Genomic DNA, 12,454 nt, shown 5'->3' on the forward strand with positions numbered 1-12,454 from the left:
ATAGGCCTGCCAACCTCTGTATCACGAGTCTCAGAGGTAGACTACCAATAGGTGCATGCAGAAAAGGCAGTGAGGGTACAAGGAGTCATAAGACAGGTTTCAAGAATAAGGAGGAGAGATTGTTCTGGCTGCTAAAGCATGAGCTACCTAAGAGGCTGACCAATCTTAGGTGCATAACCCCAGAAAATTCACAGCTTTAATGGAGACAGGTAGCTATTTCTGGCCCAGTCAACCATTTCAATGCCTTAGCCTTTCTTCCCTCCACTTCACTTATGAGTAGCTTAGGCAGCTTCTGAAAATCCCTTCTTACATATGTAAGCTCTCTTCATGTAGTGTTTGGGGAGGTGGGTACCTAATATGGGGCAGGCCGGGTAGGGATTAGGCATTACAACAACAGACAGAACACAGCATAAGTACTTTGAAAGACATGGGCCAAAATACTTCTGAAAATCCCACTAGGCAAGTGAATACTTTTTATGAATAATGTAGGCACTTAGAACTAGAATTTTAAAAATAGCAAACGCTTTTAGAATTTTTATCCAGGGTTTAAGTCCCCATGATCAAAACAGAGAAAGAGTTACAAATAACTCAAATATTTGAGGAAGAGTGACTAGAATAGGTCTCATGAGTTTTTTTATTAAGCCTCTATCACATTTTAAAAGTGTGTTTTAGAAATTTCCATTTAGTTATATATGATTTTCTGTATTCTCCTTCCTGTCACTGTAGATTATTAAAGCAGCTATGTACAAAGAGAATCTCTTATCACCAGCTTCCATCCCTCTGTAGCTGATTGACCAATGTCACGATTCTGGATGACAATACCACCAGGTCCATGGTATACAATGTGATGTCATTATATCTGACAGTTGTGCCACCATACAAATCAGGGAGCCTTAAAAATACTACTACCTGTAGTTAATACCTGGCAAAACAAACAACAAAAACTGTTACAGAAAAATTACTTAAGTGATTCTTTGTGTAATTATTTCTGCACCTGAAATAAGGAAGAATGCAAAAAAAATTTTTTTAAATTTAAATATCAAAATACTGCCTGCAGGGTTTGACTGGTTTCTTTTGGTTTAAGGCAAATATCTGAGGCTATGTCTACGCTACTGACCTGACCATGCATGGCACAGAAGTATCGCTATAACCACTATGCTGTAAGGTCTCCTGTGTAGCTGCTCTACAACAGGAGTGGGCTCTCCTGCTAGTATGATTAACCCTCCAATGAGTATTGGTAGCTATGTCAGCAGGAGATGCTCTTCTCCTGACAGAATACTGTCCACACAGACACTTTTGTGAGTGAAATTTTGCCAGTCAAGGTTATTGGTTTTTACCACATCCCTGCTCAACAAAAATGTTTTGCTAACAAAAGCGCTACTGCAAACACAACCTAAAGGTCTGAATTTTAGTAGATAGGTTAGACAAATCACTTTTAAAACTCCTTCCACTGTCAGCTGCGGGCCATAGGCCAAATCCTACCTTCATTCTGACCACCATGTTGCAGAAGTTAGTGAAGAATGTACTTATAGGAAGTTGTTTCTCCTTTATACAGAACTAAACTCGACAGTTTGTGGACAGGAGACATAGTAAAAGAACTAGAGTTTCTTCTATGATCATTCTATTATTTATTTTATAGATATTTGATCTTACGTAAGAGAAAATGTTAGCAATGTTTTCACTTAGGGTTATATCTCTCTTGTTAAGCCATTAAGAACTGAATAGTGGGAATATAATATTTGCAGAGAATTCCTGCTAGTGAACTGGATGCACCAAAATGGAAAAACTTCCAGAAGCTTTTAAAAACTTATATCTACTCACTCTCCATATGAAATTTTTATAGGATTTCTATAAATTGCTGACTTCAGTACATTTGCCAGGTTGCCTTATAAACAAACTTGTAGTTAAATGAAAACTGTAGAAAAGAGAAAAAAAAATCTGAAAAGAGCAAAAAGTCACACACAAAAATGTTTGAACTACCACCACTAACCTTGCTGTTCACTGTCTGTTTCAACTTTTGCAGAGCTTGGTGCTACAGGAAGGGGTCGAGGAGGACGAGGCTTTGGAGTTGGGGGAGAAATTTTTTTTCTTCCAATATACTCTACATAAGTTCCTGGAAAGTCACCCTTCTCCCCTGTGGTTTCATTACAGCCATTCAACCAACCAATTTCCTCAGGCTTTGCTTCTTCCCCATCACTAAATCCAAGTGCTACTAAGGTACCTTTATTCACCGTTAATATATCCCCTTTGTGCAAGTCAATGTCGTCTTCTCGCTCTTTTTTGTAGTCATATAAAGCTCTGTACTGGTATCCTTCTGCACTCATCTTGGCAAATATTTTAATGTTCAATAATGTAATTAAACAATAACAAATCTCAAGTTGTCCAGATTAATCTTTATGTACAAAGAGATTAAAAATGTACTAAATGGGATAGTTAAAAAGTCAATAGCAATTTCTAAAGAATACAATCCTCCAAAGATTCATAAAGCACCAGGATCTGGAATTGGTTTGCTGATGTTTTACTTAATGTATCTGTTTATTTAGAATAAGAAGAACGTGTTCCACTTCTTCTATGTCTAGATCAATATTCTTCCAATTAATTCCTTTTCTGAGTTTCCTGGCTCTCCTGGGACCAAGAATTCAAGTGTAGCTGAAATTTGCAGACTGTTACACCTTCTTCTGATGTACTTGCCATAGAACATCCATGTGTCTCAAGTCTTTTGTTATTGAGCTCTGTGCACATGCTGTACCTAGAAAAAGAAAGAGATTCATGACCTTGTTTCAGACTTCATTAAGTTTAAGTTTGCAACACTTAAACTATGTTACATTTAAGCTATATTCAGGACACACTTTTCAAACCATGGGACAGGTCATACATTCACATGGAAAGGCCCAAAAGCTATAGACCAAAACTATGGCCATTTACAACTGTTAATTTTCTGTCAGAAGAAGCTAATTTAAATCCTTCAGTCAAATAGGTGGTTTGTTCCTCTGAACCTCTGTATCTCAAGACACCGGGGCATGCGTTATGGATATTAGCGTACCTGCAGAGGACTAGCTCCACCACACTTCTTCCTTCAGCACACTATTTAACCTGGCAGCAGTGATCTATCTAATGCCTTTCTTCTCAGGAGATTTGCCAAGACAGAATGGGAACCCACTAGTGGAAGTGATGACATGGTCAGAATTCACATCCAGAGTATTCCTTTGAGGGTTTAGCAGAGAATAAAGATGCCCAGAAATGTTTTCCTGTAGCCCCATGGACCTCCATACAACTTTGCAGAGAGTAGCTCACTTGCTTGTTTGTGTTGGAGAAATAGGCAGAGGAGTGGAGGGTTGTTTGAGCAATTTTACCACACTTGCCTTCAATTTTCACGCTCTGCTCAACAGAAGTCAGAAGTGATTCTACTCTGGCTCTCTGTTTCTTAAATTAAGCTACTTTGTGTTTTGGTTAGGTGAGGGTCTTCCCCCTCAATTATTAATTTGTTTTTTTAGATAAGATATATTATGCAGCAACTGAAACTGACACACCCAGACCACCTAAGAAGGAGCAACTGAGCAGGGTTGGGAGGGTGGGAGTTTAAAATAACTTAATGCAAAGACTATAGGTCTGAAAGTTAAATCAAATCTAAAGAGAAAACAATAAGTTAAACACTGTTGAAAAAGAACCTTTAGATATACTATATAGAACTACAGAATCTTTTTAACACTTTATTATTTCAACTATTATCCCTTTGCATTCACTTATGTCCCGTCATAATTTGAACTGCTTTGTTGGGATATCAAAGACTGCAAAGTATTCAATGTCACACTGAAAAACTTTTAAATTGCAGCATAATAAAAGTCCTAAGAGTGTTATGTAATATGAGCAGGCAACAATTTTACTGTATATTGAAGTGCTGTGCAAATGTTTATAAACTAGCTTACAGTAGTAGAACAAACAAACAAGTCTGAATAATCCTATATCAGAAGAATAAAAGGAGAACAAAGGGCCCAATTCACTGGTATGTTAGAAAACCTTTGTTCTGCTCAAGTAGCATGAAGTTGCCCTAAGCCCAATTTAGCTGGACACTGTTGGATTCATCCTGCATTGTAGAATCCTCAAAAGAAACAGTTGCCATAATGGCTGCTACATCACCTTCCATACCATCTTCCCAAGCAGGGAGAGTATACAATCCCTGCTTCTAGTTAATTTCTGGCAGCTATAATGGGACCAGGAGATGCACACCGCTGTAGTTGGATCAGGAAGGAGTTATTGGGGCCTCACTTACACACAGCTAATGCCGCAAACAATGACACTGAGATTGCAGATAGCATGCAGCAATAGAGGTGGTTGTCAGGCAGTAATAAGGGTTTCTGAAAGATTAGACCATGATATCAGACGAGTCAGTTTTTAGTGGGTTGACAGCAGCCATTTTGTCCATCCTCCCAAAGTTCTTCACATAAAGACCAGTCAGTTTTTGTACACTGATGGGCAAATATGATCTTAAATAAAGAGTTTTAAATGCAGCAATAAACTAGAGCCTTACATATTAGTTCAGATGCATGGCAATACACTTTTTAGAAAAATCAATGGTGTCACCAGTTGCTTATTTAACACCTGTTAAGGTGTTAAATAGACAATCATTATTCCAAATGGAGTTATATGGTCTCCATCTTCCGATATTTGAGTTAAAAATAAATATCTAAGAGGTTGTCTTAAGTATTATTCATCAAATGGAGCTTAAAAAGGAGGAAAAATGACGCAGCAATGGCAAGAAACATAGCTATATTTAGGGAGGAAATATGAATGAATAGCTAGGTGCCCAAGAGAGCTGAATAGGGCATGATGTGTTCTATTGCAGTCTAAGGGTTTGAGCTTAATGAGATAGGGATTGATAAGGGTTACAAGTACTCCTAAGTCTGGGCAGAATTCCAGCTCTGAGTTGTGCTAAAACTCCTTACTAAAAATTCAGCATTAGATTGCTAGGGGTTCCTACAAATCATTCTTCACTCTGATTTGTTTTAAGCATTTTTCCCTGTTTCCAAAAAATAATGTTCTGGCACCCACACCTGTGGTACCAAAGCATTTCCTCCCACAGCAGCATTCCTCTGTTGACTAACTGAAAAAGAATATGGTTCTGCCTTCCACCCTCATGAATACATGTTGCTTTCAATCTTTGTCAGACTAGAGGGAGACTTGTTTCAATCTTCTCATGCTCACATGTATCCTCAAAATACTTATTATCAGGGTAACAACAATCCACCCCCTCCCCACTCTCGACAGACTATGCACAAGATACTATTGTTCCTACCATACATGCATTCATATGACCTAACGATTCCCCTAATCTGCTGCAGGGAAAAAGAAAATTCCTAGAAAATCTGTATAGCATAGGAACTTTCCTTCTTTAATTATCACATGAGTTGTCAGCAAAAGAACAGATCAACAAATTTAGAGCTGCAGTGGATATTTGCTGGACTAACTTCTCCCCACTAGGTGTCTACAAGGTGCAACTCAAAATTTTAGTTATCTCTACAGTGAAAGTGTGATGCTACTATTCTCTAAATAGAAGTAAGCAAGGTAAATAGCTTGTTTAGATGCTATTTTTCTAAAGAAAGTTAATATAATACTCAATACATTTTATGATAAATAATAAACCAATGAAATATCGCACCACTTTAAACTGCTTCATTTAAGAATAAAGCATTATAAGTAACTGTGGTTTTCTGTAGAGAATTAATTCAAATTTTCTACACAGACAAACTACATTGATCAATCCCAGATTCCAGCAAGGAATGAATGCCCTTCTGAAACGTAAGCAGACATACCATAAAAATTATATATACACTGACTGCAGGGCCATACTGGAGATAAGTGACAGCATCTTGATTTTTTTTTTTTTTTTTTTTTTGGTATTTGTACCATCTTATATTGCAGCCAGACCTAAGTATCTTTCCATCCTATTAAGGAGGAGGAGAAGTAATCCCATTTGGAATCCTCTTCTGACAGGCAATTAAGGGGTCACTCATAGACTGAAATAACTTCTGCAAAGAAGTTAGCTTTCCATCAGTCAGAAGGCCAGAATTCTGTCCCCACAGGTGTAAGATTGGGGGACAAGCTAACAGCTGACAGCACAACATACTGCAAGTACAGTCAATCCATTGCTTGGAGGAAGGTATTTGGCAACCAATTGTACTTTTTTCTCCCACTTCAGGACCAGAATCCTTGAACTATTAGATTGTATCTACAAAAGCAGACAGGAAAGTTGCAATACTCTTAATAAAAGCTATTCTTCCTTCAACTATTATTATTAAGGCTCAGAAAGAAATGCAGTTTCTCAAAGCAGTATGAAATATTCCATATCAAGCTGCCATCTCCCAAGGAAAGTTTGTTGTATAAATCTGTATAAAAGCTGGCTAACTAAGGACACTGGTTATATTGCTAAATAATCTCTCTAAAAGTTTTTTGTTTTATTTTTTAAATATATGGGGCAAGTTTTTAGAGATCACTGAGAAAGAAAGGCAAGACAAAGCCTAGTTCTCTCCATAATCCTCACAACATAAAGGCAAGTAAAGATTCATTGATTTTAAAAAGTTTCTAAGCACAGTCCATAAGAAAGAGGGAACACGAGCATTATGTACATACATCTGAGTTGTAAGGAGCACGTGAAAAACTGCCCCATTTCTTTGTTAAACTCATATTGGTCACGAATAAGAGAGTGAACGCTGAGAGAGTTAAATCTAAAATTGCAATGCTATGAATGCTTTTACTCAACAGTTACCCATCTAACATCTTGCTATGCTCATACACTACACACTGCACAACTGCCTTGGGAAGTGCCATCCACTCTTTGGTGTGTCAAGCCAGCCCATTCCTTTATTAAAAAATAATCGGCAGGCCAGCTGGGGGACTTCAAGCTCGCTTCGGTTCCCGCCGGGCAGTCAATAAGCTCTGGAGCTTCAAAGTTGGAAGCTTCCCGGAGTCGCTCTGCCTCCCGCAAGGCCGGGGGCAGCAAAAACGCTGCACACAAAGGGGGACGCGACTCCTGCACAGAGCCTGCCTGCACAGGGCAAACCCGCCGCGCTCTCCCTCGCCAGCTCGGCCCGGGGCAGGGCTCCGCGAGGTTCTGTACAGCCCAGCGCTTGCCCCGCCGCCACGGGCTTGCTGCAGCTCGGTCCCGTGGCGCCGCGCAGGGCAGCGCTTCCTGCCACCACCCCACGGGCGCTGGGCTCAGAGCTGCCCCGGCGCGAGAGGCCCCGGCCGCGTCGGGAGGAGCCCGGCTGGCTCGGGCAGCTCCTCCCCGGGCCGGGCACAGCCCTTACCGTCCGCTGCCGCTCCGCGCCGTCCCTCGCTCCTTCCCCGCGGCCGGGAGCCCGCGCCTGGTACCGCCACCGCCGCGTCCCGCTCGGCTCCTGCAGCTCCGCCCGGTGCCCCCTCCCGGCCCGGCCCCGCCTCCCCGCTCGCGCCCGACCAACCCGCGCCCGGCTGCGAGGGCAGAGCGCCGCCCCCCCCCCGCTCGCGCCGTCATGCAGCGGGCAGCTCGTGCTGCTGACCCGGGCGCCGCCGCCGGCCTTGCACCCCGGGGGCCGGGTACCGCCCTGGAGCCGCTCTGCCGCCTGCACCGAGCCCCCCCCCGCCCTGCCAGGGCGGAATTGGGGCCCTGCGTTGTCGTCCCCAGTGGCTGCGCAGAAGGAAGTCCGGGCCCGCAGCGGCCACTTGGTTCCCCCGCGGGGCCCTTTGGCTTTTGCTGGCCGTAGGGGCAACACGGGTCGGGGTGCTGGGCTCCGGCGGGGTAGCCCGGTTGTGAGCGTTCTGCCTGTCTCCCCGCAGCGTGCCCAGCCGCATCCCCAGGGCTGGCCAGTGGCTGTGGGAACGCACTCAGTGCAGCAAAGGAGGAAGAAGAGTAAGAGAGGCCGGGTGTTGGGACAACGAGACATCACGTCTTCTCTGCATTCTGATCCTCCTAGGGTGGCTTTTTAAAAATATTGTAATATATGAATGTTCAGACGGGGCTGGTTGTGCCGCTCTGTATGTGTATGGGTACCCAGTGCAACCCAGTGTCATCTTCGTTGCTGCCTGCCCCATCAGCATGATGCAACAGGGTGGCATTGTGTCAAAAAATCATCCTGTCACAATTTCGTGGCATTTTCCAAGTCCTGAAACCTGACTATGGGACAGTCCAATTTAAAAAATAAGGCTAGACTGCAAAATCAGAGACAGATGATAATGAACCCTTGTGCACTGCTCACTTCCATCCAGTGGTACATAATCTAAGATAAGATGTCATGGACCCAAAGCAGTAGGCAAAGAGGGGGTTAAAGCAAGAAGCACAGTAAATGAAAGGCAGTGGGGGCCAAGATACTAGACAGGTAAAATTAGTTAACATTTTACAGTGCCAAAGTATTCTAGAAACCATGCAGTAAAGATTTAAATGGCATAGACCCTGCTCCCAAAGAATTTACACTCTAAATTGTATGTGACAGCAACAGGTGTGACCGAAGTACATGGGTTGCAGCAACAGGATCATGCAGTTAAAACATGTTCACATCAAGCAAGAACAGGTATTTGGTTGTCTAAATAAATATGTGTACAAATGTTGTTCACTTGTGGGTGTCAGTGTGCAAGTTGGTTTTGAGGGATTTCAGAGAGAGAGTGGCTTGGCAAATCAGTTCTGAGAGGACATAATGCATAGAGACCAGCAGCATGGAAAATATGCAGACAGCAATGCAATATGCAAATGGGTAATCAAGGCCATGTCATTGCTGGGTGAGTGTGAGTGGACAGAGTCACTGGACAAGACACTAGGCTGGGTGTGTAGGCACAAGTGGAGGTGTGTAGAACTTTGAAAGCAAGGATAAGGAATTTAAGCTTGTGGTGGAACAGGGAGAGCCTGGAGAGATTCAGAAGGGCAGGATATAGTCAGACTGACTAGCCAAGATTATTTTAGCAGCTGTGCTTTGTGTGAATTGGAGAAAGGTGATGTGAGTGTCAAGGAGGTCAGAGAAAAAGAGGTTGCAGTAATTAAGACAGGACATAAGGCCTTGCACAAAAGCTTTGCTTGTCTGGACAGTGGGAAGGGATCAGAGCCATGAAATGCTGTAGAAGAAACAGAGAAACTTAGACTGATAAAGTGATTCAGATGCCCAAAAAGGTATCTGATGTGGAGCCTAATGATTAAAACAAAAGTACATTTTTATAGGGAACTGCCCTGCTTTCAGTGCTTCACTACTGAAAAAGTAAATCTGTTAATCAACTGATTGTAGCCACTTTTGGTAGGGAGCAAAACAGATTCACGCTAATTAGTTTTCACTACTGAAAGGTTAGTTGATAGTGGGCATGAAGGAAGCTAAATATTTTTTGGAGTTCTGAGTTAATTTTGACCATATATTTTTATTTTTTATCAAGGAATTTTTAATCAAAACTCTGAAAAATCCTGAACTCTATCATTAACTTCACATTTCTTTTTAGAATGTTAAATTAGCAACCACTGTTATTTAGGCCCACTATTAAACAAATGAGTTTCACTCTAGGGTGTATTTTGCAGCAGAAGCGTTTTTTTTCTTACTCCACAAGTTTTTAATTAGAACACAAAATCAAACTATTTTTGTTTTCAAAGATGTCTTCCTTAAGAAAGTTTCCCCATGCTTTCAAACTGGGGACCATTTGAATCCTCTCTGAATCCTTCAGCTTTATTGAAACAACTAGTTTTGTATCCAAGGGGAAATGAATGGATTCTCTTTGAATCCTATGAACACTACTTCTTCACTGGTTCTTTAGGATGACTTACCTATGCACTGGTGCTTTCTGCTTCTGTGTACATTAATAAGTGCAACTGGGCCCCAGTCATGATATGGACATTCTGGAGTGGACATAACTGTAATTTATATATTAAGTACAATAAATTGAGGGAACTGCCAGGCCTACCATCTTTGCTGAAGGCTTGAAAATGCAGGACTGAAGACAATGGTAGAGTAAAGTTACCTTTTCTGTCCAAACTTCTAACTCTGGTAGTGCTTCTCTGCTGAACAGCTGCTTGGAAAGAGATACATGACCCAGTCCTGCAAGTTCCCTGCATGTAAAGCTTGCATGTAATTCCATTGGTGTTATATTTGTGGAGGACTGGCCTGATCCTGCTCAGTATCTCCTGAAAAATTTCATTGACCAACTGAAAGGTAAAGCTACACTGTCACCTAAAAAGCAAGGAAAATTGTCAAATCAGGCAATTAAGAAAAAAAAGAAAAGACAGAAGTGGGGGAAGGGTGAAATAAAAGAGGTCTCAATTCACAAAAACTGGATTAGCAAGGTGAAAGCCACAATCACATGAGGTGTTTGCTGTAAAGGACAGCTTTAATCTTCATTCATCAGGTGCTCCACAGAAGCCCTGCTGGCAGAGGTTGCCTAAGGGGTGCAATAAATCAGCAGAACTTCCATCTGCCTAAGCATGCCATTTTCCTGAGCTGCAGCTACTCACTTTGAGGTTTGTCCTTGCTGTCTGTTAGCGACCAAATGATTTGACCCATTACAACTCATATTTGGGTAGACTTTCTGCTTACAAAGGCTCTCCTAATGCAATACTTGAGTGAAATTAGTCTCGGGAGTATACTTGAAGCAAAGAGGTTCTGCCTGATCTCAAATTGGAAATTCAAAAAAGCAAAAAATTCGGTGAGAGAAAGGAAACTATTTCTATTTGTTTAAAAGATCTGACATGAGGGGCTTTGCACCTACCAAACAGGATCCAGGGGGAAGCCAGAGTTCCTGCAGAATCAGTTCCTTTAATTCAATTTCACCCTTTTGTGCATTCACAGGTTACTTTTTGGGGCCAGGGAGGTTTCAAAAGCCTTCTGCTACTTTCAAAATCTGTTATATCTTAAGTCAAATTCATCCCATGGTAATTTCATTGACTTCAGTGAATTTGCAGTTGGATGAATATGGTCCATTGGGGCAGAGTTAAAGGAGTGGCATTGTATGTAGGGAAGTTTTATTAGAAAGTGCTTAGAGAGGAGTGAAGTGTCTGGATCATGTGTCATCAACTGACTGAGGTTGGAGCAGAGTCCTGTGGATGCTTGAGAGGAACAGATGGATTTCAACCAGCAGATTTAAATGCAGTTGAAAAGATTTGGTTGAAAGTGAGTCCAGCATTGTTCGCATTGTCTTTCCGAACTTATGTAAAACCCCAAGGCTGTGTCTAGACTGGCCAGTTTTTCCAGAAAATCAGCCGCTTTTCCAGAAAAACTTGCCAGCTGTCTACACTGGCTGCTTGAATTTCTGCAAAAGCACTGACTTCCTACTGTAAGAAATCAGTGCTTTTTGTGGAAATACTATGCTGCACCCGTTCGGGCAAAAGTCCATTTTGCGCAAAAGGGCCAGTGTAGACAGCTGAGATTTGTTTTCCGCAAAAAAGCCCCGATTGCGAAAATGGCGATCGGGGCTTTTTTGCGCAAAAGCGCGTCTAGATTGGCCACAGACGCTTTTCCGCAAAAAGTGCTTTTGCGGAAAAGCGTCCGTGCCAGTCTAGACGCTCTGTTCCAAAAATGCTTTTAACGGAAAACTTTTCCGTTAAAAATATTTCCGGAAAATCATGCCAGTCTAGACGTAGCCCAAAAGATTAAGCAGAAGTATGTGGAATCAGGATTAACATAGAAAAACAAGCCAAGTTCATTGCAAACATGAAAGAAGGTAGAAAAAATGACAGAAAAGGGAAAGAATTAAAGGCTATGAACTGTGATGTATTCTTGTCACAGCTAGGACAAAGGGCATATGGAATTTCAAAGAACCAAGCTTTTGGAAGGCAGATCAGTAACATGAAAAGCAAGCTGCTTCTTTTCTTAAAAGTGTTTTTAACATCAATACATTGTCAGTCACGACATACAAAGTTTTGGAGGGGATGCTAAAAATTATAGGAGTGTATAAAAGGAAAAACTCAAGCTTGCTATTATATAGAGATGCATGGAAGCAAACCCAGCCAAATACATACTAAATAGACTGTAAAAAAGCTGAACAGACACATGAGTCATGCTGCAAATAAAAGAGGGAAAGAATGGACTCCTTTTATGACTAATATTGATATTAAAGAGCAAAGGCTAGTTGCTAGTTATGTATCTTTACAATACCATGGAAGATAACAAAATCATATGTACTTACAGTCTCTACTTATCACAAATGGAAAGCTTTTGCAAAACTTATTAGCTTTGATGCAAGAATATTTAGAGAAGTAAGTGTGAGACTTTTGTTCTCCAGTCCACAAAATATGGCTGTTATGACAATGTCTCAGAAGCTCTCAAGATATTTCTACAATCCACCAAGAACACTCCAACCTGCCCAAGCACATATAAAAAGCACATGTATATCACTCCTTTGAAGGAGACAGAAATCCTGATCAGTCATACTTCTAGACCTTCCTCTTTGGTTAAACTTTTCCACAATAACTAGAATAATTCAGAATGACTCTTAGCAATTACCCAACCTCTATATA

The 12,454-nt window shown here is 41.5% G+C and overlaps 1 protein-coding gene across 2 annotated transcripts in view; it reads right to left on the minus strand.

Annotated features, from left to right (window-relative positions):
- Positions 1-7,451, minus strand: part of PIK3R1 (phosphoinositide-3-kinase regulatory subunit 1) — an 82,524-nt gene extending 75,073 nt beyond the window's left edge. The window contains exons 1-2 of one of the 2 annotated variants that reach the window (XM_006119162.4): positions 7,305-7,451; positions 1,991-2,749 (exon numbers count right to left, since the gene is read on the minus strand). In XM_006119162.4, coding sequence (XP_006119224.1) covers positions 1,991-2,324 — 334 coding nt within the window. In that variant the 5' untranslated portion in view covers positions 2,325-2,749; positions 7,305-7,451. Of the gene's footprint in view, positions 1-1,990; positions 2,750-4,270; positions 4,356-7,304 lie in introns of those variants that run through there. The other variant, XM_075932352.1, reaches the window with a different exon arrangement.
- Positions 7,452-12,454: the final 5,003 nt, after the last annotated feature.

Source organism: Pelodiscus sinensis, chromosome 6, assembly GCF_049634645.1.
Source record: "Pelodiscus sinensis isolate JC-2024 chromosome 6, ASM4963464v1, whole genome shotgun sequence".
Taxonomy (NCBI): Eukaryota; Metazoa; Chordata; order Testudines; family Trionychidae; genus Pelodiscus; species Pelodiscus sinensis.